Here is a 24,176-nt window from a genome sequence, read left to right on the forward strand (position 1 = left end):
TATAAAATGTTGTTTCCGAACCGAAAGTAAGAAGATTTGAAACAATCTAAAAATGAATCAAAAATAAATAAAAAAAAGAAAATTAGTTTTCTCGACCAAATAGTTGAGGTCATATGATATAATCTTTGACCTGGGTCAGTTGAAAAGTCATTCCAAATGCCATATCCCAAAGATATCATGATATTCATTAAAATTTATTCTATCACCCCCATCAACCCCACAATGTTTCAAAAATAAGGTGTCTTTTGGATTTTATACCACCAATTAAATTGTATTGTTACTCCCCACTATTTCACTCAATGATTTAAATTACAACTCTTACTCTTTTTATCATAGTAGTAGTTAGTACTAGCAATAATCATTCATCATCATCATCATTAATCATCATTAATTATTATTTCTTATCACTACATTTTATTTATATATATATATATCATTACATTTATTTATAAATATTATATTTATAGAAATTGGTTAATACTAATCTTAAAAAAACTTAATATGATTGTTATTGAAGATGATATCAGTAGTATTGATCAAGGAAATGAAGAGTTAGAGAGTGATCATGATCATCCTCATCATCATCAACATCACAAACAAGATCAAGTTATATTAGTATCAAGTCAAGACGACCACAATGATGAAACTCTACGTATTATACAATCAGAGAGTACAGATCATACACAATCATTCCAAAACAATAATGATTTGGAGATGGAGGAGTTGGATCTCAAGGAGAACGGTGATGTCGATGGTGCTAATCAGCGATCGTCAAATTCTTCGTTTTTCATTGTAAAGATATTCAACTCTATAGAGAAAGAAGTTAAATATACAGTACATCTTGCAGTTGGTTTTCTATTTATTTTCTTTGGATGTATGTATCAATCTATTTTCCACAATAACTTATTTATTCTAATTTCTTTTCGTTCGTTCGATTTGATTTATAGTTTCACCAACTCAAAATCTAATGAGTGTAATTCATCCAAAGGATGGAACGATTGGACTCGGACTGGTATATTTCTTCTTTGCAATCGGATGTTTTATATCACCTGTTTTTTGTAAAAAAGTTGGATTAGTGTAGAGTATCAATTTATTTAAACTTGTTATTTAGGTTGATCTTTTAGTTATTAATATTATTTCAATATCATCATCATCATCATTTCAAAAGTAAATCATTGTTTATAGCTGGATTTTTCTATTCTGTTTTTTGTTATTGCAGTATTCCTAAAATCTCTTTTTTATATTTTCCAGCATCGATTTTAGTTGGAACTGCTGCCTCTATATTATGGACAAGTCAACCTGTAAGAAAAGAAAAGAATAGAAATGAAAACAAAACAAACAAATGTCAAACATCTTTTTCTAATTATTTTATTATTGTCAATCTTAAAGGCTTATATTAGTAGAGCAGCAAAGAATGAAAAAGAACTTGGAAAATATTCATCGATTGTAAGTGTTTTTTTTTTTTGGAAATGTAATAATTAATTGTTATTAATAATAACTGTGACTTATTAATGAAATTCCTCTTTATATATTTCCAGTTTAATAGTATTTATACATGTGGTGGTATTTCAGGTAATGGAATGTCTGGTATCTTAAATAGTAGTGGTGTTCCCATTACCGTTGTGCTGGTTATTTTCGGATCGGTTGCATTACTCGGTGTAATTTTAGTTGGATTGGTTCGAAATATACCCTCAAAAGTAAAAGAACCAGTACTAAGTATCAAAGTAACTCTTATCAATGTATTCTCTTGTTTCAAAGACAGACCAATTCAAATTCTATTTCCACTTTTAATTTTACAAGGTTTAACGTAAGTAACAACTAAGTAATAATATATTTCAAACTAAACAAAACTAAACTAATGAATAAAATTCCAATAATAATAAATATAGTCAAGGATATTTCTTTAGTGTCATTCCGAAATTAGTTGGATTGGAACAAACTGGATTTGTTATGGTGATGTTTGGTGTTGCTTCGGTGGTTGGTTCCTCGATTTGGGGAGTGGTACACGATCGTCTCGGTAAGAAAATACTGGTTGTCGCAATGTTGTTAATTCTGCCAGCGTCGTTGCTGTTCTGTGCACTCGGTAACTACTCGCAGCGTGTATTCCTCTTCTACGCTGCATCGACGTTGAACGGTGCGTTCGATTCACTTCAGAACATCTATATCTTTGCCATAATCGCAACGATCTATCCAACCGATAACATCTCAGAGTACTCAGTTACACGTTTCCTCCAATCTCTGTGCACAGCGGTCTCCTTCTTTACATTCGGTCATCTCACACTCTATGTAATCATACCGATTCTCATGACGGTCTTGTTAGTCTCAACGTTTACACAATTCTATCTAATTTCACAACACAACTCCAACAAATTTAAAACAATCAAAAATAACAACAACATCGACAACAACGACAACAACATTGAAACATCAATACATCCCTAAATCATACTCTAAACTAAAAATAAAAGATTAATAAATTAAAATTGTTTATTACTCTACGAGTTGATAAAGATTGACTATTGGTATCGGAGGAGTTCAATAAGATAGTCATAAACACCCAAAAAAGTACTCCGGATACCATCTAGGAATATTCGTGATTTTATCTAAAATGATGTTGCCATATGGGCTGTCAAATGCACCAACTTGTTTCGAAATCTGTACAGAATTTTTCGAAATGTTTAAACTACAAAATCAAGCCTAATCATTTACCTCGCTCTTCGCTTAACAAACAAACTAACTAACTAGCTAACATATCTAATAGAATATAGTATAAATATATAAATAACAAACTTAGATTTTACTTTTCTGACAACAACAGATGAGATGACTGACAAGACTGACTGCCGATTATAAAATCAATCTAATCAATCAATCTCTGATTATAATTATTAAAACAAAAGTAAGATTAATTTTCCAATTAAAGAATTCTTAGTGATCTGAGAGTTAGGTAGGTCCTTACTTACTTTTTACAATGCATAACAAATCAAAAACTTTCAAAAAAAAATATGAAAAATCATTTTTAATTTTATTAATTATTTAATAATTTTTTTGAGTGCCAACAATTCCTTGCAAATATTAACCCCAGAATTAAAATAATATTAACAAGCAACAACTTACATTTTGACACACATTTTGAACAACACACAACCTAACAAACAACCAACCAACTAACAACTAAGAAAAAAAAAATACAAATAACAATAAAAATATAAGTCTCAAAAAAAATTTAACATATTTTATTCAATATTTTCTTTTCATAGAAATCTTTAGATTTGAATAGAAACTCGATAGATAGATTAAATAGATTATATATATAGAATATAGAATTGTTTTTATATTACTAAATTAGTGTGTGCGTGTGTTCATATAGAAGGTGGGTGTGTTAATAAATGAATTTCCTAAGGAATACTATAGGTAGTAATAGCAATAATAACAGTAACAACAACAATAACAATAACAATGGAATAAGTAATAGTTTTAATAGATTAAGTATAAATGGTGATGGCGATGTTGGCTCGAGTGGTGGTGGAAGTGGTAGTGGTGGTAGCAATGCAAACAATAGATTCGATTTCGAATTGGTAGAGTTTGATCCATATGGTAAACCGGCAACTAACAACACAAATAGTGCATCAGCAACATCATCTTCATCGAATTCTAATTCAACAACAACCACTACTACAACTACTACAACAACATCATCTTCACCATCTTCACCAACACCTAAATCACCAACAACAAAATCGAAATCAAACAAAATAAGTACAAATCCATTTCTTAAGGATGAAGATGAGGAAGAGGAGATTGCCATTGAAAGATTGCCGATCGATGAGAATCAACGCACACCACTGATCACTCAACAACAATCGATTGAGGATATGTTTGACAGTATCGATCTCTTTAGCAACCAGACACCCCATCCCGATGAATTCGAACAACTCTTCCTACATGGAAACAGACCATCTGATTTACAACAAATGAGAAGCAGTAGCAGTGGAACAGCAACAGCAACAACAACAACAACAACAGTAACATCGCCAACAACAGCAACATCACAACAACAACAACAACAACAACAATCATCAATATCACCAGTATTACAAACACAATCATCATCCAATTCAACCAATTCCAACAAAAATAATAAGATAAATATTAGTCATGATTTAGATCCATTTTCATCGGCTATGGGAGATGATGATGATGATCAGTTATCAATTGATAAATCACCTATCTTGGTACCAAAGTTGTCAAAGAAGGATTTGATTGCTCCGTTGAAGTACGATAATGTTTCAATGGATTCTTTTATCGATAATCTAAAGATGACGACGATGTTGCACCAAGAAACACAGGAGGAGAAATTCATCAATGAAAACTCCATTAGAACGTTGTATCGTCAGTTGTGGATGGTCGTTGACGAGCCGACCACCGTCAGTGACCACTGTCCAGACGGCCAACTCTGTACTCAGACCTTTAGAAGCCAGGTTAGCAAGTTGAACACGCAGGCTTCGAAACAGCTGGAAACACTACTCGCTCAGAATCACTTTTACAACACGACACAATTCATTGGTAGTCTGTTCCAGCAGACGCTGAACGAGTTGCGACTCGCTGTTTCGATCTACTCGAACATTGCCGCGTCCGGGAGTGACTCGCCAGCTGTCATTGCCATTGAGTTGAATCGACTGGCGATGGCATACATGAACTCGAAACCACCTCAAGCCGTCATAAACATTCTTCTTCATCTGTACAATCGATTGGTAGCTCTCTTGGGAGATGTTCCTCCCTCCCTTGTTTCCAAGTATGCCAATCTCAACAACGATATTAATATTACCAATAACAACAGCAATAACAGTCAACAACAACAACAACATAATAATAATAGCTTTGAAAAATCAATTGTTGATATAGATTTCTATGATGAACGTGACTCTCAACAACATAGTTCAGCATCATCAAGATTCAACAAACCAGGTTTGAATAACAATAGCAGCAGCAATTTGTTGAGTGGAAGTATTGCGTTACCAAGTAGTGAGGATGAACTGGAAGTTGGATATAGAATATTGATGACGTTGAATAGACAGATCACTTTTAATTTCAACGAGGAATTCTTGATTTGGGGATACACTATGATACATCCAACGTTTGAGGATATCTTCCAGCGTGAATGGCTGTTGAAGTTGTTCCATGTCGATGAGCTGATGGCTGGACAAGCCAACTCTATCAACTACCTCCAGGAGGACATCTATGTAAACTTATTGCTCCAACTCGATTTCTTCAACTTTTCGAATCTTATCAACTACCGTCATCTCAATATCCAAGAAAAGATACTGTTTCCACTGCAAAAGGGTTTGGAACTTTCAATCCAATTGAAAATGACAAAACTAGCGCTGACCATCGGTAAAATTGTTTGTGTAAGTTGTTTCCATTTCATACATATCTAAACCATTCTAATTGCATATATACATTTATAACTATATATATAGTTAATTAGTTTCTATTTCCCAGCTGAAATAGATCGTTGTATTACATTGTTATTCAAGACGTTGTGGCCATCTCAACTGATATCATGTACTTTGCTACAGCTTTTCAATTGGGGTGGAATGAGTCAGACCTGTTTGACCAGTCTGTTTTTGGATATCTATCAACTCACTATTCTACCGCAAGAGTTTAGCAAGCAGACTGAGAATATCAAGTATAACAATCGCTATCAATTCGTACACACGCTGTTCTCCTATCAGTATATCATCGGTGGTATCTACGAGTTGGATCCAGCCATTAGCAACAGCAATATAAACGGACTGAAATTCCCACAGCTGTTGGCACTCCGACGTATCGCTCAATCGTCGTCGTCCAACATCAGTGCGCTGCTCCTCGATGGTGGCACCATTTTCCATTTGTCGCGACTGATCCTCGACGAAATGTTCTTTTTTGCATTCATTTTCAAACCACCAACCAATTTGAATCCACAGCTGTTCCAGTCGTTCCGCTCCGAGCTGTACACTCACATCTTTGTGCTGCTCCAAACGATGCCACACCTCGTCAATCGCTTCATGTATAATATCTCACAGCACCTGCTCTATATCGATTTGGAGTCGTTCACATCGTTCATTGAACCGCACTCCAACTCGCCACTCTACTTTTGGGACATGAGTGGCGACGGTATCTCATGGCTTGGTTTCGTTCTGTGCCAGCGACTTCTCCCGATTATCGACGACGTCGAATTCTGTAACCAACATCAAATGATTATCCAGCAATTTGTAATCGACCCGCCGCAATACGAGATTGCGCAGTCACACATGCAACACGCATCGTCGATCGTCTTTAAGATTCTGCTCAATGTCAACTGGGAGAAAGTGACGCCACTCGCCAAACTCAAGACGATTCTCATCTTGATTGGCGCACGCAAATACCTTGGAAACAACTGGATTGCATTCTTTATCAATCACTCGAGAATTCTGCAGTGCAAAGAACTCAATAAACCGATGATGAATGCACTGCTCTCGATCAACCCCAGAAACATCTACCACTGGAGTGACAACAACATGTTTGTCTACATTCAAATCATGTTGGGATTGAACGTGGCCTATAGTAACCCAGCGAATCTGCAACAGAGTGTCTTTGAGCACCTCACAAAGATTCGCTCGTTGCCACCCAGCAACTTTGAGATGCTTTCATCGATCTTGTGCTACCTCGTATACATCCTACGTGATCGAATGGTCGAGTTTGATCGTGAACTAATCATACTCTATCAAAATGTAACACAAAACCGACAACAATATTCAACCAACTTGAACATTCTCCTCAGCTTTATCAAACCGTGGTTCACTCAACCGCTCGATTGTCATCCTCAACTTTTATCACATTGGATACATTTATTAAAACACAATGTAAGTATATATTCAAAAAGCTAGTTTGAGAAATCAATCGATTAGTATACTAAACTTTATAACATGCTAGATTCAAGATGAAGAGAATATGGCAATTTTGAATCATTTATGTAATGGCTCTTATTTGAAGAACTATGGTGCTGATATTCCAGTGCAGTTGGAGTCGGTTATTGGTGGATTCAGTAGCGGTGCCATTAAGAAGTTGATTCTTAGAAGACCTTGGATCGGCTATTTCCTGGCTATCACTTGGTGTAAATTCAAAAAGTATAAACCAAAGGAAACGTTGATGTTCTTCCGTGAGTTGGCTGTGGAGCTACGTAACGATGCGCTCTCACTGTTGTTCTGGGAGTACTTCTGGATGATCTATTTCGATTCTCTCATTACTCTGCAGGTGGATCCACTCAGCCAAGACATCAAGAATGACATCTACCAGTCGATCTACACCAGCAAAGGACCGATGCTTCCACCGATTCGTCGTGTCTACGAGACGTTCACCACTTGGAACAAAGAGAGCATACTGCCCAACAACGGGCGAATCGTCAGCGTTGAAAACCAGGAACTCTGGAAACTGTTTAGCAACTCGGCACTCTGGATATTCAATAAGAACGAAGACAAAGTATTCTATGAAACCAACCAGAGAAATTGGCTTAACAGCTTGTCGCAGGACATCAATTCACATCTGTTGGTCAATCAACTCTTGATTCCAAAGCGAGATGCCGAGAGTTTCAACGCCGAGGAAAAGAAATATCAGAATTTCGAGGATATCTTCAATGAAGCTGCACAATCCATTTTGAAATCAACGGTTGTTGAATCAATCAAGTTGTTCAACGATTTGAAGCTGTATCTCGGTCATAGCAAGCGATTGTCTCAGAACATCTTGCACGACGACAAGGTATTCTCGGAACTCAGTCAGAGTCTACACAACACGAAACTGACGAGAAACAACGCGATCTTGAAGTGCTCGAATCCCAGCTGTCTCGGTGTCACCGTCAGTGTGGAAACCAAGAGTTCACAACCGAATGCCCAATCGTCATCGATGATCAAAGACAACAGAAAGTCGTTCAACGAACACTTTTACAACTTGTTTGAGCGTGTCTATCAATTGGCTGTGCTTACACTGGTCCTGGAGGATCGTCGTCTGCACGACCTCTACTTCCAGAAGGAAGATCTCTTTGCACTTCTCGTCCAGATCTCCTCGGATCACTCTGATTCCATCACAGAGACAGTGATCAATACTCTCAGTGAGGTTGCCTATCGCATCGGTAAGGACATCTTGGATAAGGATCCTTCCAACCAAACATTCCTTCTCAACACATTCCTCCCACAAGGAATTGCATCGGACAACGCACCGAAAACCGACTACTCACTGTTTGTCAGACTGTTCTCACCCTCGCTTGTCAATGACATGACGAAATACCTCGATTATCTCGAACTCAGTATAACCAGCCCGAGAATCTCTAACCAACAGAAGCGTGATATTTTCGAATCGTTCAAGATCGACACCAAGATTCAACAGATCACTCATATGCCCGGTGGAAAAGAACGACTCTTCCAATTGCTACCGACGATGTTGGAAACCAACGCTATCGAACCAACCGCTATTATTATCAACGCACTGCTATTCGTTGATTCCAGCTACTTGATCAATGTGACACTGGCGCTGGTGAAAGACTTTGCTTCGTTGGAGCTAATGGAGCGTGTCTATGGCAAGTCCCGACAGTTTTACGAATTCGTAAAGTCAATCAAACCGGAACAACAGAATCTAATCATCCAAACGCTGGTCGAGAAGATCTCCGATGTAAAGTCACCGAGCTCGCTGTTCCTGCTGTCGAACCTGATATTCTATGAGTTCCTCTCGAAGCAATTCATTCAGTCGCTACTCACAAAGATTCGTTTGATCTACATTCAATCGATTCGTCCCAACGATCGCAACGTTTTGTTGAGTGACTCTGAGTTTGCGCGTACCACTCAGTTCTTTATCGATCTAATCAAGCTCGTTCCCAGAAGTATTAACATGGCTTGGGAAGTGTTCTTCTACGGTTACATCCCGCTGCTCGACAAGTACAGAAAGACTGACGAAGCCAAGAAGAATCGCCACATTCAAGAGCTCGTTGAGTTGATGGGCAATATGGTGGCGGAGGGACATCTTGAGACTGCCACTTTCCACGTGCAGCCAAACGATATTCTCGAGCAGATGTGTAATGTCATCTGTCAGACCGAGTACGGTGAGATTGTCGTTGCACTGTTCTCCATTCTCGATTGGGGATTGTTGCGATCGATCGCAAAGATACCTGACCACGTCGGACTGCACTACCTGAAGCTCTGTATGTATATTTCCATTTTGAATGGTTCCTCTATTGCCGCGCCAGACTTGGGACTGGCACTCGGCGGTGATAATTCGATCGATTGGTACAAGTGTGGCGATCTCCAAGATGCAACCGTTATCTTTGACGGTCTTGCACTGACGAATGTCATCACTTGTAGTTCACTGAAACGCAATCCATCCACTCAGATCATTGAAGCACTCACCTTACTGAAAGACACAACACTCTTCCTGGACAACTACAATTTGGCGATGGCATTCGCTCTAGAGATGCGTGCACTGCTCTACTTCAATGCCACCAACCAAGCTGGAAAATACTGGTACATTCCACATCAACAACAGCTCTACCTGGTGCAGAATCTCATGCTGCCACTCATCCGTTCGCTCGCCGAGAACAAGGCGGCCAAAGACCAAGAGCAATCGGGAACACAACAGAGAATGAAGAATATCCTCAAGATTGCCATGTCCTGCTTGGACTACGATCCGAAATCGAAACCGATCATCTGTAAATCACTGTCGTTCGCCACTGACCTCTATCAACAAGACACGCTCTCGAAGGATCTCAACATCAAAGTTCAAAACTTGATATTGAACTTCTGTTCGACACTCTCACTGAATCTTTGTCTACAGATCATGCCGGTCACGCATATCGCACTGAAAGGCAGTCACTTTTGTCTGGTGATAGAGGCAGTGCTACACTCGCTGCTCTCGGACGACACCATCCAAGTATCGACACTGATCAACAAGTACTTGGTATTCACCGATGCCGACTCTGTCATTCTCAAATCCATCCAAAACAATTGTCCGGTCACTCTCTACATTGTGATTCTCCAGCAACTACAACAAAAGACTCTGGATCATCATCATATCCTCGATCTCATCACCAACATCTCATTCCAAAACAATCGTGAGTACGAACTATGGATCATTTGGATTTTAATCATCAAATTGATTAGAACCAACGATATTAACTTAAAAGATAAAGCAACTTTACAAAAGGTAAGAAAAAAGCAATTCAATTAAATTTATTTGAAAACTACTACTAAATACTAATATTATACATTCTTTTTTAAAAAAAGATCAATATTGTTAAATCATGGATTCAGTCATTCTTTGGAAATACCAATCCAATTACATCGTTATTCTCAAAGAACAAGACTGTCATTCCACAGACACATTTGGCATCTAGAGCATGTTATATTTTCTTAATTAGATCAATCATTCAACAACAAGGTGTAAGTTATATTTTAAATATCTTTGCAAAAAAAACATATTTACATTTACTAATTAATTATGAAATATAGAAATCAAAGGATGATGAACAATTGTTGAATTCCACGGTTGAAGGACTTTTAGAACTAAAGAAGAAATCTAAAGACTATCAGACATACGATGCATTCTTTAATCAAGTCGATAATTTCCTATCACCAATTGTCGAAGTGGATGATTTCTCTCAGATTCTCATTCAGACTCTTGTGCCATTTGCCAGTTACCTCTCTAACCTTTTAAAATATGAACCTTAGTCTTATTTTTAAAATCCAAAAAGACTGTATTATAATCATTTATATAAAAGATATTAGAGATATATCATTTTAATATATATATTTCATTTTAAATCAATATTATTTTATTTTTATAGAAAAAAAAAAAAGACAGAGCAGATTTATTTATTTACATTACAATGATTGTTGTTGTTGAATCGGAGTCAATTAGAGTGAGTATTAATTAATAGTAGAGTTTGGAATTGTAAAACTATTAGTTAATTGGGAAGATTCTAGCGTTACTGACATTACCATTGGCAACCAATTTATCTTTCTCTGGATAGATTGTTGTTTGATTGGCAGATTGACTTAGGATACTACCACTGGAGTGCGAGACTCTAGAGACAGAGAGGGAACCAGTAGATGATTGAGAAATTAAATTGGATAAACAATTGATTAACATTTTTGTTTTTTAGAAATTTAGAATCGTTTTTAAGAATGGGATATTGGTTTTGTATGTCAAAAAACACTAGGTTTTAGATTGGATACAATATAATACTAATAAGAATAGATAAATTTATATTTATATCTTTTAAATTCTTAAGAATGAAAATTATAATAAAGCATTAAGAAATTTGATCATATTTATAGTTGGATTGGAGTATCATCCATCATTATTCACTCTCTTTAGTTGTTTCAAATCTAACCAATACAATTGTATTTTACCTTACAAACAATACAACTCTATATTTTATATATTACGATTTGCTTAAATTCAAATATTGATTTTCTTAGATATATCCAAAACTATCCTAACCAATCATAACGCTTGATTTGTATTCTTTCATCAAGAATATAATAAAATCAATAGTAATCAACAATAGAATGCGGAAACAATATTGATTTGATATATGATTATTTAATATTGATTGAATCTATTTATAAATTTCGATTATTTTTAATAGTTTAATGGAAATTATTTACCAAACCACTGTTGCAAATATGTGTTTTTTGACTGTTGGGGTTGTAGTCAAAGTAAAATAAATAAAACACCATCAAGTTGATACACCATATTTTTCAACTCTTAATGATCAAAAGTAAACCATTTTCTATATTAATTTTATTATAAAAAAATTATAATAAAAATAGTAAACAATAATTGATCATTATTTTGTTTTTTTTAACCAATCATACATAATTATTTAAATATTATGTATGCTTTAATTAAAATTTTGAAAACTAATAACTTTGATTAATAAAATTTGATAGTACTATCAAATTTTAGTATTAATTAATAATATCTGTTAGAGCAATGACTATATTTTTTTTCTTAATACTAATGAAATCTTATGTGATTCTGTAATTCTCTTATTAGTTCGTCTTCATTATCATTTACAAATTAATTTGATCAAAATTTTTGCAACGTTTTAACTCTCTTTTTAATTCATTGAAAATTTTTCACTAAAAAGTTTGTTTGTTCTTTTTTTTTTGGTTTAAATTCTTTTTTGGTTTATATTTTTGCCTTAGATATATATTCAACTAAACAGAAACAGTCTTTTGCAATTTGATTTTTAATTTTTTTATTTATTTATCTATTATATATATATCTTTTTTTTTCTTTTTTTTTTATTATTATCACTAAAATATTTTTTATTACTTTGTGTCACAATTATAAAAACGGTTGGAACGACTTTTTAAAAAAAAAATTAAAATCAAAAAAATATTACCACACACACCACTATTTCATTCCCAGGTTTAAATTCATACACCTTTTTCCTTACAAAAAAAAACAATCTTTAAATCAATCTTTTTTAACAATTATTTGTTAATTTATATATTTGTATCTTTTTCTTATTTATTTAGTTATTTGTTTGTTTTTAGATCTAAAAACAGTCAATATTTATATATTTTATTTGTAATTTAGTTTATTTAGTTTTTTAAAAAAAAACAAGTTAATATATAAATTAGTAGTAGTAGTATCGGTATTTTTGATTTTGATAATCAAAAATTAATATAAAATAAAAAGATGGTCAACATTTTTATGATTATAGTATGTGTTGCGATTACCGTACTTATTATGTTGGCAAGTCTTTATCTCATTGTTTACTTCCAACATCCAGACGACAAGAATGTAGCATATTTCCCAAAGATTATAGTTGTATGTAAAAAAAAACAAAGAAAAACAAGAAACAAAAGAAAAAATTTGATGTGATATTTACAATTTTGATAATCAAATCGTTATTAGATTCTAGGTATAGGTTTAGCTTCTATAAGTATTTTAATGTTACCTCTGGACGTAGCAAACAAAGGTGGTGAGGGAGGTTTCCCAATGGAGACACTGTGGATCGTTGTCTATATTGCGATTGCTGTGTTCGCCATTGTTATTGTGCCTTTCGCCATGTTCTTCTACGAGTCGGACGAAGCCGATGGTGGCAATCAATTTGTTAGTGCCATCAAGGGAACCATTGTAATTCTATTTGTTTTCGTAGCACTCACAGGTATTCTTTGGATTTTGATTGGAATTGCCGAGATTCCAACGATCGTCGTATCGAATCCCTTGATCCCCAAGGATCCTAATTTCTTTGCCACCAAGCCCGACGCAACTGCGACAGTTGCATACCAACAGGCATGGTGGTCGTTCTACTTGGCATCGTCGGGTGCACCGGGTCTTCCAGCGGAAGCACTGCCAACTCAGGCAGCCAATCCCAGTTTGCCAGTCGACAAATGGGCAGAATACTCTGATGCCGCCACTGGCGGTCGTATTCTCAATGAGGTTCGTTCGGGAACAGAGTTCCTAATGTTCCGTGTCTCGATTGCCTTGTTTATCATTACGATGGTATCTTTCGGTGGTTGGTTGTTGTTCATTTTGTTTGGTGGTATCGGTGTTGCCGCGCTCCCAATGGATATGATCTCCGACTTTAGATATCGTCCACGTAGAATTCCCTACGACAAGTACCTCGAGAGAAAGTCAAAGATTGGTGAGCGTGCCACAGAGTTGGTCGACATCGGTAAGGAGATTCAATCAAAGTTGACCGGTGGTATCATGGGTCGTAAGGATCGTCGTAACTACAACCGTTACAGAGCTGCGGTGTTCTTGCTCGAGGAGGACTACGAGCACTTGAAGATCTCCTACCAACGTCAAGGTGGTAAGGTCATCTTCTACTACGTCCAGTTCTTCCTTGGTTTCATTGCTGCTGCACTCTCTATCACCTGGGTACTCCAGAACATCCTCTACATGTGGACACAGCCCGAGCCATTCTTCCCATTCTTGAACAACATGATGATTTCACTCGATAACGCCTGGGGATTCTTGGGTACCATTACATACGGTGTCTATGCATTCTACCTCTTGTTCTGCGTCGTCAAAGGAAACTTTAAATTTGGACTTCGTTTGTTCTTCCTATTCCCAATTCATCCAATGAAGTAAGTTGTTATGATTATTTAATGATAGAGTATTTCCAAACAAATATTAACAATTTATCACTTATTACTATTATAATAGGGTTGGAGGTACTATGATGAATGCATTCCTTTTCAATATTGGTTTGATTTTGATTTGTTGTGTCAGTGTAACTCAATTTACAACAATGGCTTTTTCACAGTATGCAACACTTACATCGATCAACAGTATGTTCCAATCGGCCGTTCGTAACATCAGAATTCTCAAGTGGTTCTGGGTTGTCTATATCATTGCTTTCTTCATCATGGCCATCATTTCCGCCATCTTCTTGGCTGTCAAACCAAAGGATAAGCCAAAGAAATTCAAGTGGGAATAAAATAATAATAATATATATATAATAATTAGTAATATTAAAAAAGTAATAATAGTAATAATAATAAATTAATTTCATCAATTTTCTACATATGAAAAAAAATGAAAACAACGAACATCCTTTCATTTTATATACACTCAACCAAATAATAAAACATCCTTTTTTTTCTTAATCAATCAAACAATAAGATAATTTATTTGTGTAATTATTATTATTGTTGTTGTTGTTGTTGAGTTGATTCTAAAAGTGGTTTTTGATATTTTCCTCTAATCCAAACACGATACATTGAAATCATCTTCTTTCTGTTTCTAAGTTCACGGGTGTCGTACTTGGCAACGAGAGTGTTGAAACCTGCATCCGTAAAGAGTTGTGAAAGCACCTCGGTGGTGAAGAAATAGGTACGAGTACCATCGGAACGCAAATAGAAGTTTTGATCGATCTTTCTTCCCTTCTTTGAGAGGAATCTCAGTTGAGTCATATCGTAAAGTCCATAGTCACGAACATAGATGATTCCACCGGGCTTCAGTGATTTGTAGAGTGTCGATAACACCTGATTCATCTTCTCAAAGGAGATCGCCGACAAAACAAAAATACACAAAATAATATCCACTGAATTCTCTGCAACGTTCTCTGGCAGCGGTTCATTTGCAATATCACAAACGAATGCTGTAACTCTATTTTCATTATAACTTGGATGTGCCTGTAAAATAATAAAGTTGGTTAGAGAAATCATAAATATATCTATATTTATTATCAGCATTACTTACTTTAACAAGATTGACAGCATGTGGTGAGAAATCGAATGCATAGAAATACTTTTCTGGATTCAACTTTAAGAGTGGCCAAACAGAGTTTCCAGCACCACAACCCACTTCCATAACAACTTTCTGTGCTGTCTCTTTATTTAATTCTTGGATATTCTCCCACCATTTATCTATCACTTCGTTAGTGGCAGCAGTGTTACTTTCAGAGTTTGTTGCAGTAGTTGAAGTAGATTCTTCTACTTCTGTAGTATTGTTATTATCAGTTGAAACCGATGTTGTTGTTGTTGTAGTAGTTGTAGTTGTTGTAGTTGTACTGTTTTGTGAGTTTATGAAATTAAAGAAATGAGTTGTTTGATCTCTGTTGATGTTCAATGGATTCAACTCTGGATATTCCAAATGTAGATAGGTTCTATCTTTAAAGAATTTCTCTTGATTTCTATGATAGAATTTATCCCTATTATAAAATATAACAAACAAATAATGTTAGTGGTTGAATGATTGTAGTGTATGTTATTTTCCTAATATATAATAATAAATCTTACCAAAAATCCATTGCACCCTCTTCATATTTCTGACGATCTGTATCTGTAAGTATTTCTGTTTCAGCTGCAATCATCTGTTCAGCCATCTGCGCTCTGATATGATCGAAATCAACATCTTCCCACGAGGTCTCCTTTTGAATTGCATCTTCAGCGATCTCCTCTTTCTCTTTTTGCTCACAAAACTTGTAATTTACATCTGTCCATTTTCTATTTACTCCACCACCACTATTATCATTGTTATTATTATTGCTATCCATTTTAGCAACGATAACAAAAAAGATATATATAAATAAATAAAGAAATAAAATCGAAAACAATTAAAAAAAAAAAAAAAACGAATCGATTAATTTTGAAAAAAATCAAACAATTTCTTTCGATTTGGAAAAAATAAAGATTTAAAAAATTTATAAATCAAAGTTTTGTTCAAAACAACTAATCTAAAGTTAGAGAAAAAATACGGACAGATAAAAGAATGTCAAAGTATTGTAAAATAGATTGTCAAGAAACATCTTTTGACATTACCGGAAAATATGCATCACTTCATAAGAATCAATTGAGAGAATTCGATGTAGCTAAACATATACCATTGAAACAAGAAAAGCAAGTAGATAGAAACAATGATCTAGATCAACCGATGTATAGATCATATCTACAACCATTGCAATCCAGTATCAATGCGGACGACAGTGAAAAACAATATTATCTCGGTAGCAATTCATTTGTAAGTTCTTGTTATCTTGCGTATTCTCAACACCAACGATTAGTGTTACGACCGGACGATGTATGGATTGCTATTATGACACAGTTTTCATTCTATTTGAATGCCAATTCGGAACGACTTCGATCGCGTCTCGTTGACTTTGAAGGCAAGCGAGAATTGACAGTTGTGTTTGAGTCGACATTACTCAGTGCACCCTACGATGTAATGACATTGGAAATGACCAATCTAATTGCTAAGAACATTAAGGATCCATCGATTAGAGATTGGTCAATGCCATCGTTCTCCACTACCACCTACGACGATAGAATCGTCGGTGCAATCTGCTTGATGGCATCGGCCAAAAACTTTTTTACTTACGTCTATGAAACTGACTGTGGACTGCCATCGGTAACTCTTCTTGGTTCTGAGGAGGACTGGATATCACTCAAAGAAAAGGCAAAAAGATTGGTAGAGTTTGATGTTGGCAAAGAGAAGCTGATGAGTAAGTGGAGTGCAATGTTGCTTCCTGTTTTGGATAAATTCATAGAGTCTGTTCAGAAGAAACCGGATTTAAATTGGTGGAATAGAATTGCCGATCATGTAAGTGGTGGTTCCGGCTCGACCTGGCTATCGGGCTGGATTACGGTGTTCACCGTTTTTTCGATCGATGGCAAATGGTACGGTGATGATAAGCACCAATCGTGTTGGTCGGGACAAGATTTCCATACCGAGTGGGCATTGGTGGAGACTAACGATGTTGCAACTGGATTCGTTGAGGTTGAAGTAATTATTGTTAATAATCTAATAGAACACAATGCTAAATTGATTGGTGGTCACTACACTGCTAAAATCTATGATAACAATCAGACATTGGTACCACAACTCAATTGGTTTATGGCCACCATACAAAAGAAAGAAATAGAAGAGAGACCGAAAATAATCAAAGCAGCTAACAACACTTCAGCTACAAACACTTCTAACCCACCAGAAAAACAACCTACAACAAATACCTCTACATCTAATTGCAACATTTTATAAAACAACAAATAAAAATTATCAGTTTACATATAATTAAAATATTCAAAGTTTGTTTTTTATTTTTGCGATCGATATTATTGTTTAAATTTTTTGTAAAAATAGCATCAGATTTTTCTTTTGAAATCTAGATTTTTTAATCAGTAGAACTTTTCTTTGACAATTTTTTGATTTATGATTGATCTCTCAATTCATCACAGAACATTATTTACAAATAGTTCCAAACTTATATGAAGGAATGGGATCTAAAAAAAATATATTTGTATTTTTATTTTTGTGTGTTTTATCATGTTCAAATTCAGCCCCTCCTAGAGTTTATCCAATGTCAGATGATGAATGTATGATTTATAAAGTAGAAACAAACAAACAAAAATAAACAACTAATATAGTATTAATATCTAGATAATTCTCTATTATGGCTAAAACAACAGTATCAAATAAATGATTGGTCTATTAATGGAAAAAGATGTATCCTCATTATCTCTAAAGATATTCTGTGTCGATCGCAAGATAATAGAGACACTATAGTTGAAATGTAGGTTAATTTAATGAATATCAATTAAGTATTATATAAATCAACCTTCTATTTCTCTTTATAGTACTATTTCAAACCCACTTAACCCGGTGGACAAGGGAGAACCACCAGTTATCGATAAACTAATTTTCCCATATTTACGATCATTTTCTTTTCAAACCAATATCGAAAAGAATTCCTCCTACAATATATTCAACTTACTTGATAATGAAAAGAATGTTAATCTAACAACAGTAGATATAAATAACCAGATTTGTCCAATGATTCCTAATGACTTTCCAAAATATCTACCACTTGAGAGTCTGTAGTGTATCTTTGTTTATCAATTTTCCAATATAGACCTATAATACTAACTCAAAGTTATCATTTAGTCGAATTTATCCATCATATTTTAACCAAAATATATCTTCTAGTTTTTTTGTTCCAACTTTGAAGAGTATCGAGTTGAACGAAGGTTTAAGTAGTTATTCAGTCATAAATTTTGATATTACAAAGTCCTATCCTGTCCTTGAAACTTTGTACGTTTTCTTGTACCCCCAAATATCTATTTATTCAAGACTAACTTTCTCCCCAAGATCTTTTCAAAATGTTAATTTGAATATTTCAGCGACAGATTTTAGAATTGAAGGTAGCAACTTTCCAAAAATTTCATATTTGTAAGTATTTAGAAAACTGTTTTTTATCAAAAAATATTTACCAATTATCATAGGTCTTTAAAATTTAAAGATGGAAGAAAAAACATTATTTTTGATACCATGACATTAAAAACATTGTATGTAACTTTCTTTTTTATTCCCTAAATATAATATAATATTATACTAAAGTAAATTTTTTCAGAAAAATATCACACTCAAATATTCAGTTTCTTCAATACCCTAATTTGGAAATGATGTAATATAAATCAATTATTATTATTATTTATTTTAAAATATTAATTACTACTATTTTATATAGTGAATTCTATCAAGTATATCATAGTATATCGGACTATACAATATTCCCTAATCTAACATCTTTGTATGTAATACTATTTTTTAATTTAAATTAAATGTCTCTAACCAATAATATATATTAGGGGAGTGGAAAGTGGAAACTCTTCAGTTTCAAAAGTATCCAATATAAAATATCTGTATGCAAACTATTATTTATTGTTAGAAAATATAAACTAATTTGAATTGTTTAGAAAAGTTGTTGGCGCGGAATGTGCAATCCCTCAACATTCATGGTTTCAAAAAGGTTTTGATTTGTTAGTATATTTTTAGCTTAAAAGTAGATCGATAATAGTTGTTTACTTATTCATTCTATATATTTGCGTAAAGATATCTATTTCAAAATAATCTCACTGGATTCTTTGGAGATTTTGGGGATTTAGAACCTTCATCAATTTATATATCTGATGGTGAACGTAATACAATCTATACAAACGTTACAACTAATTTATTTCAATCCAATTGTTATACCCAATACATATTCCCAATCGGAAAGTTGCAAACAAAATATTTTCCAGATTGTTTCAGATGTTATGGAAACGAAATCCAGTTTTTGGTTACTCGTGATGTATTTTTCGCTTGGGTAAATTACACATGTCGTAAGTATTCTATATCTTTAAATAAAAATAATCCTATTTACAAAAATATTGGTTCTTAAAGCAATTAAATTAGATAAATTAATATACCCAATTGGTTTATGTAAGTAATCTCAATTTGATAAAATCATAAAAATAATTAATGGTTAACAATTTCATTCTATTACTAGTCGATTTGAATAAACCAATAAAAATAACGGGAGGTAAGTATTTATTTAAAAATATCTTCAATTAATAAAACTAACATTTCAATTAGAAAACTTGGGATGGGGTTATAATATAGACCCGACTCTTTCTGTAATGATACCAAATAAAGAATTTCAGTAAGTTGTAATTATTACGCTAGTTCATGATTAAATATTAATCCATCTCATTTAAATAGATTTAGAAATCCAACTAGAAATGGAGAAACAACCATTCACTTTTCAGTTGGATATAATGACAAATATGCATTTAATATTACTTGGGGACCAGAAAGTAAGTGTATATTATCACATTCTTGAAAAAGATAGTTTTAACTTTAAATTTTTTTTTTTAGTCCTTAATTTTTTATTCTCATTCTAAATTAATTCCGAATACAAATGACACCTATATCACGATGGTGGGAAGCATAAATACATATTATCCATTCACTGTTTTTGGTGATCGACAGCCGTGTTTACTACAATCTAATAGCTCAATGGAAATGAATTGTATTATCAGTAATTACACATTGGATAAAGAAATTTCACTCGATATCCAATCTAAACTTCAAAATATATCAAGTTTGACTTCACTAGGTATGTTATTATTTTTGTTTTGGAAATATGGAAATGACAGTCAATTTTAATTAAATATAATATTATTTTTAGATTTAATTATAACATCAATTTCAAATATTACAAATAATGGTGGTCATATTACAATTGTAGGTAATTTTGGAACGAATGCATATTTCCCACAAGCTAGAGTGTTGACTGATGGTGACTTTTGTGGCTTAGTTACATTCAATGCTACAGCTTTAATATGTAGTATACGTGCTGGTTATGAGATTACAACTCATAATATTTCAGTGACTAGAAGTGGTCAAGAGGGTTTTGGAAATTTAAATGTTGGTAAGTTGAAAAATTATAATAAATCACTCTATTTTGTTTCAAAAATATTAATATTAATAATATAATCGTAGTCCCGCCAGTTGATGATTGTGGAGCTAATTCTTTGTGTAATAGTAACGGTAGATGCTATCATGCCAGATGTCAATGCTTCAATGGATACAACGGTTTCTATTGTGAATCAAAGATTGACAGTGGTGTTGTTGTGCTTCCAGACGACCACTATCCTTCACCTACTGTTGTCACAACAACTGGATTCCTCTTTAAATTCAATGTTATTGCCGTTCAAGAGTTGGATCCACTTGGTGAAATAGTCGATGAAGTGATAACAAACCAATGGAATTACTCGGTCACCTCCAATAGTACACTGACCACTCACAGCTATATGATATCACGTCCTGGACAATCTACGACCATAGAAGCTACCATCGATTATTCATCTCTGGAAAGATCTATTAAATTTGCAGGTATCACAACCATCTATCAAGCTCAATCGTTAAAGCTTATGATTGCACTGAAACAATGGAATTTCCAAGACAAGTTGAACATTATCAGAGTCATTATGGAGAGTGAATTCGAAGCTGAAAAGAAAGAAAAGAGTGAATGCGGTGATGAAGACGAAGCAGTGTCTGACATTGGTATAGACTCGATCACCGACAATATGAAATTCGTCAAAGTAACCTACGGAGACAAAGCATTCTATGGTAGATTCCTTCCTTTTGCAATGGCAGACAAGAGATCGGTAGCTGTCGAGAATAGAGTGCTGAATATCACTACGGTCAGCAATACAACCAAAGCATATATCTCAATGACACTACCGTATTGCGATCAACAATGTATTATAGATCCCGACTTCTCATTGCTAATCGATACCGGTGCTTCAGAGGTAACATGCAAATCCAAAGAGAAGAGTAAAGCGTGGTTGATCGCAACCGTTGTTGTTGTTGTGTCGGTTGTCTTGATAGCCGCAGCAATCACAGCTTATATGCTTAGCAAGAAGATTGCAAAACAAAAGAGAGAGCATAGAAATATGCAACAAAAATTACAGAAATTCGCAAGTGGTCAATAAATTACAACAACATTTATATTCTTTAGTAAACAACATGTTTATTGTATTATATCTATTATAATATTGTTATTTCTACTCTAATATTATTATTAAGCTTTCCAAATACAAACAGATTTATCGAAAGAACATGATGCTAAAAGATTCAAAGTTGGGTGAATTGATAGATCTCTAATTGATGAAGTATGTTGTTTCAATTTAGATACAACTTTTTGAGTTGATACATCCCATACATATATTTGATTATCTTGTGAAGTCTATAGTAGTATCGATGATTAATAAAAATAACGATAATTGTTAATATGTTTCTTTTAATATTATTATTATTATGATCATAAATTGTTAACATACTGAATAAATATATTGACCAGTAACATCAAATGTATTTCTTGTAGTACAGAAATTATCGTTGAATGCACCATAGAAGTTACGAAGTTGCTTATCGGTACCTAGCTTAAAGAGAATCAAACGATTACGATCGGTAGAGACCAAAAGATACTTCTTGTTTGGCGAGATACCAAACTCCATAGCTGAGAAACTAACATGATCGTCACCGTTTGCATTCATATTGAACTTCTCGATTGAACCATCTGCAAAACTAACATATTGAATATAATTCGATTCTCTACATGCTGTAATAATTCTTTCTGAATCCTATAATAATACGATGATGCAACAACAATAACAATATCAATAAACAATGTTAACAGCATTGATGTGATGTTTGTTGTACTTACTGGTGTAAAGATTAGCGATTCCAAGGAGAATGGGAATTCAATTGAATTGACCAATACGAATTTAGAGGTATCTTGTTGATCTCTTTGATAGTACTTCAAAGTCTTATCGTATGAACAAGTTGCGAAACGATCTCCGTTTGGACTCCATCTTACTCTTACTACATACTTGACGTGATCTTTGAACTGTTGTACGACTTCACCCTCTCCAGTAGTACTATTGATTCTCAGCAAAGAGGTAGATCCATCAACTGATGAAGCTAAAAGTAATTCTCTATTATAAATAATAGTAATAAATACATTAATAATTTGTGGTTCTTTTGAATAGATCACATATATATTCTTAAACATACGGGTCAATTGGACTGAAATCTAATGAAATGAATGGTGCATGTGATATCTCTGAGAATGTATATAACACTTTTTGTGTAATGAAATCGGTAACCTTAATGGTTTTATCGGTTGAACCTGTAACAATTATATTACAATCTATATATATATATATATATATATTTAAATAAGAAGATGAGTAATTGTTGTTTTGAGTTGCTTGTTTGCTTGTTTGCTACTGTCGATATTTACTTGGTGAATTCAAGAATCTACATGCCAAGATATTACTCTTATGAATCTCAAAATATTGTTCTTCCAATTCCTTTGGATAATTACCATTACCAATATCATTCTATTGTTTATAATTAAATATAATAATATATTATATTAGTTAAATTGAAATGAATTGTTAGTCGAATGGTTTGTTTAGCGCGTACCAAATCTTGATCTTCATCATCGATTGCCATTTCGGCGAATGCGGCGGATGTTTGTAATTCCTTATGTTCATTATAGATGTAGTTCAATTGACTACCCATCTTGATTTGATCTGGGTTATAGATTTTACCACTGTTGTGTTCCAGCGATGCAAGAGTCTCTTTGTAACCACGTTCGTCTAACCACTGACAAACCAACATAGTAAGTTCATCTTCCTCATCGACTTCATCTCCAAACATTCTATTTGACATTTTCTTTACTGAATGAATATAAACAATAACTTATTGGTAAGTAATAATACTAATTAATTAATATCTAAAACGAAACAAAACAAGTATTTGGAGTTCATTCAGATTTATCATGATTTCTTTTTTTGTTTTTTGTTTGAATTTTTCAAAGCAAAATCAAGTCAACCAGGTCAAACGAAAAAAAATCCAAAAAAAGAAATAAATAAAATTAAACCCTGGTTAATGTAATTTAAGTTGTAAATTTATTGAAAAGTAGAATAAAAATAATAATATTTAAAATATAGATATAAATAAAAAAATATTTTGTTGTTTGTGTTTAGAAACAACTAAGACCACCACATCCACAGCCACCACTGAAGACATTAACATCACCAAAGATAACTGTGTTAGTTCTTCTTCTACCCCAACCAAAACATTGTTCTTGATTATCGGAGTCAATCGATGATTGACCAGAGGTTTCAACAAACTCAGAGCTAGAGTTGTTTTCCAAACCAGAGAAAGAGTTACCCAACATTGAAATTGATTCTAATAGAAAAGAAAAGAAAGAGAATTATTAGTATTTACAACAATTAAAATTTCTTAGATAATATTCTTACTGATAAGAGTCATTTTATTTATTTAATTAATTAATATTTCTATTAAATTTGATT

At 33.7% G+C, this 24,176-nt stretch overlaps 11 protein-coding genes across 11 annotated transcripts; 7 read left to right on the forward strand and 4 right to left on the reverse strand.

Moving 5' to 3' along the window:
• Positions 1 to 6: 6 nt before the first annotated feature.
• Positions 7 to 2,442, forward strand: PPL_10186 (uncharacterized protein; the record flags this gene model as incomplete). The annotated part of the gene is made up of 8 exons (XM_020580968.1): positions 7 to 26; positions 468 to 874; positions 948 to 973; positions 1,112 to 1,167; positions 1,220 to 1,301; positions 1,390 to 1,446; positions 1,539 to 1,807; positions 1,890 to 2,442. The coding sequence occupies 8 exons, from the start codon at positions 7 to 9 to the stop codon at positions 2,440 to 2,442; spliced, it is 1,470 nt and encodes a 489-aa protein (XP_020428553.1).
• Positions 2,443 to 3,389: 947 nt separating this feature from the next.
• PPL_10187 (uncharacterized protein) lies at positions 3,390 to 5,904 on the forward strand (the record flags this gene model as incomplete). Its single annotated transcript, XM_020580969.1, has 3 exons — positions 3,390 to 5,408; positions 5,481 to 5,689; positions 5,811 to 5,904. 3 exons carry the CDS (start codon positions 3,390 to 3,392, stop codon positions 5,902 to 5,904), a joined length of 2,322 nt encoding a protein of 773 aa, XP_020428554.1.
• An 806-nt stretch (positions 5,905 to 6,710) lies between these two features.
• On the forward strand, positions 6,711 to 10,730 carry PPL_10188 (uncharacterized protein; the record flags this gene model as incomplete). The annotated part of the gene is made up of 8 exons (XM_020580970.1): positions 6,711 to 6,884; positions 6,955 to 8,682; positions 8,878 to 9,364; positions 9,550 to 9,712; positions 9,752 to 10,114; positions 10,164 to 10,206; positions 10,287 to 10,442; positions 10,512 to 10,730. 8 exons carry the CDS (start codon positions 6,711 to 6,713, stop codon positions 10,728 to 10,730), a joined length of 3,333 nt encoding a protein of 1,110 aa, XP_020428555.1.
• A 232-nt stretch (positions 10,731 to 10,962) lies between these two features.
• Positions 10,963 to 11,151, reverse strand: PPL_10189 (uncharacterized protein; the record flags this gene model as incomplete). Its single annotated transcript, XM_020580971.1, has 1 exon — positions 10,963 to 11,151. One exon carries the CDS (start codon positions 11,149 to 11,151, stop codon positions 10,963 to 10,965), a length of 189 nt encoding a protein of 62 aa, XP_020428556.1.
• A 1,563-nt stretch (positions 11,152 to 12,714) lies between these two features.
• Positions 12,715 to 14,464, forward strand: PPL_10190 (LMBR1-like conserved region-containing protein; the record flags this gene model as incomplete). Its single annotated transcript, XM_020580972.1, has 3 exons — positions 12,715 to 12,846; positions 12,934 to 14,111; positions 14,191 to 14,464. The coding sequence occupies 3 exons, from the start codon at positions 12,715 to 12,717 to the stop codon at positions 14,462 to 14,464; spliced, it is 1,584 nt and encodes a 527-aa protein (XP_020428557.1).
• Positions 14,465 to 14,672: 208 nt separating this feature from the next.
• Positions 14,673 to 16,024, reverse strand: omt3 (class I SAM-dependent methyltransferase; the record flags this gene model as incomplete). Its single annotated transcript, XM_020580973.1, has 3 exons — positions 14,673 to 15,161; positions 15,229 to 15,679; positions 15,768 to 16,024. The coding sequence occupies 3 exons, from the start codon at positions 16,022 to 16,024 to the stop codon at positions 14,673 to 14,675; spliced, it is 1,197 nt and encodes a 398-aa protein (XP_020428558.1).
• A 215-nt stretch (positions 16,025 to 16,239) lies between these two features.
• PPL_10192 (DUF4419 domain-containing protein) lies at positions 16,240 to 17,505 on the forward strand (the record flags this gene model as incomplete). Its single annotated transcript, XM_020580974.1, has 1 exon — positions 16,240 to 17,505. One exon carries the CDS (start codon positions 16,240 to 16,242, stop codon positions 17,503 to 17,505), a length of 1,266 nt encoding a protein of 421 aa, XP_020428559.1.
• A 438-nt stretch (positions 17,506 to 17,943) lies between these two features.
• Positions 17,944 to 20,186, forward strand: PPL_10193 (uncharacterized protein; the record flags this gene model as incomplete). The annotated part of the gene is made up of 11 exons (XM_020580975.1): positions 17,944 to 18,029; positions 18,102 to 18,344; positions 18,451 to 18,555; positions 18,747 to 18,809; positions 18,992 to 19,054; positions 19,357 to 19,625; positions 19,687 to 19,725; positions 19,793 to 19,825; positions 19,879 to 19,945; positions 20,005 to 20,099; positions 20,161 to 20,186. The coding sequence occupies 11 exons, from the start codon at positions 17,944 to 17,946 to the stop codon at positions 20,184 to 20,186; spliced, it is 1,089 nt and encodes a 362-aa protein (XP_020428560.1).
• Positions 20,187 to 20,307: 121 nt separating this feature from the next.
• On the forward strand, positions 20,308 to 21,782 carry PPL_10194 (calcium-binding EGF-like domain-containing protein; the record flags this gene model as incomplete). The annotated part of the gene is made up of 3 exons (XM_020580976.1): positions 20,308 to 20,401; positions 20,474 to 20,716; positions 20,788 to 21,782. 3 exons carry the CDS (start codon positions 20,308 to 20,310, stop codon positions 21,780 to 21,782), a joined length of 1,332 nt encoding a protein of 443 aa, XP_020428561.1.
• Positions 21,783 to 21,871: 89 nt separating this feature from the next.
• Positions 21,872 to 23,529, reverse strand: PPL_10195 (WD40 repeat domain-containing protein; the record flags this gene model as incomplete). The annotated part of the gene is made up of 6 exons (XM_020580977.1): positions 21,872 to 22,036; positions 22,131 to 22,433; positions 22,517 to 22,787; positions 22,867 to 23,002; positions 23,096 to 23,195; positions 23,281 to 23,529. 6 exons carry the CDS (start codon positions 23,527 to 23,529, stop codon positions 21,872 to 21,874), a joined length of 1,224 nt encoding a protein of 407 aa, XP_020428562.1.
• Positions 23,530 to 23,842: 313 nt separating this feature from the next.
• Positions 23,843 to 24,135, reverse strand: PPL_10196 (uncharacterized protein; the record flags this gene model as incomplete). The annotated part of the gene is made up of 2 exons (XM_020580978.1): positions 23,843 to 24,051; positions 24,123 to 24,135. The coding sequence occupies 2 exons, from the start codon at positions 24,133 to 24,135 to the stop codon at positions 23,843 to 23,845; spliced, it is 222 nt and encodes a 73-aa protein (XP_020428563.1).
• Between the last annotated feature and the right edge of the window lie 41 nt (positions 24,136 to 24,176).

The sequence above is a fragment of the Heterostelium album genome (genome assembly GCF_000004825.1).
Source record: "Heterostelium album PN500 unplaced genomic scaffold PPL_scaffold12, whole genome shotgun sequence".
NCBI classification, from domain to species: Eukaryota; Evosea; class Eumycetozoa; order Acytosteliales; family Acytosteliaceae; genus Heterostelium; species Heterostelium album.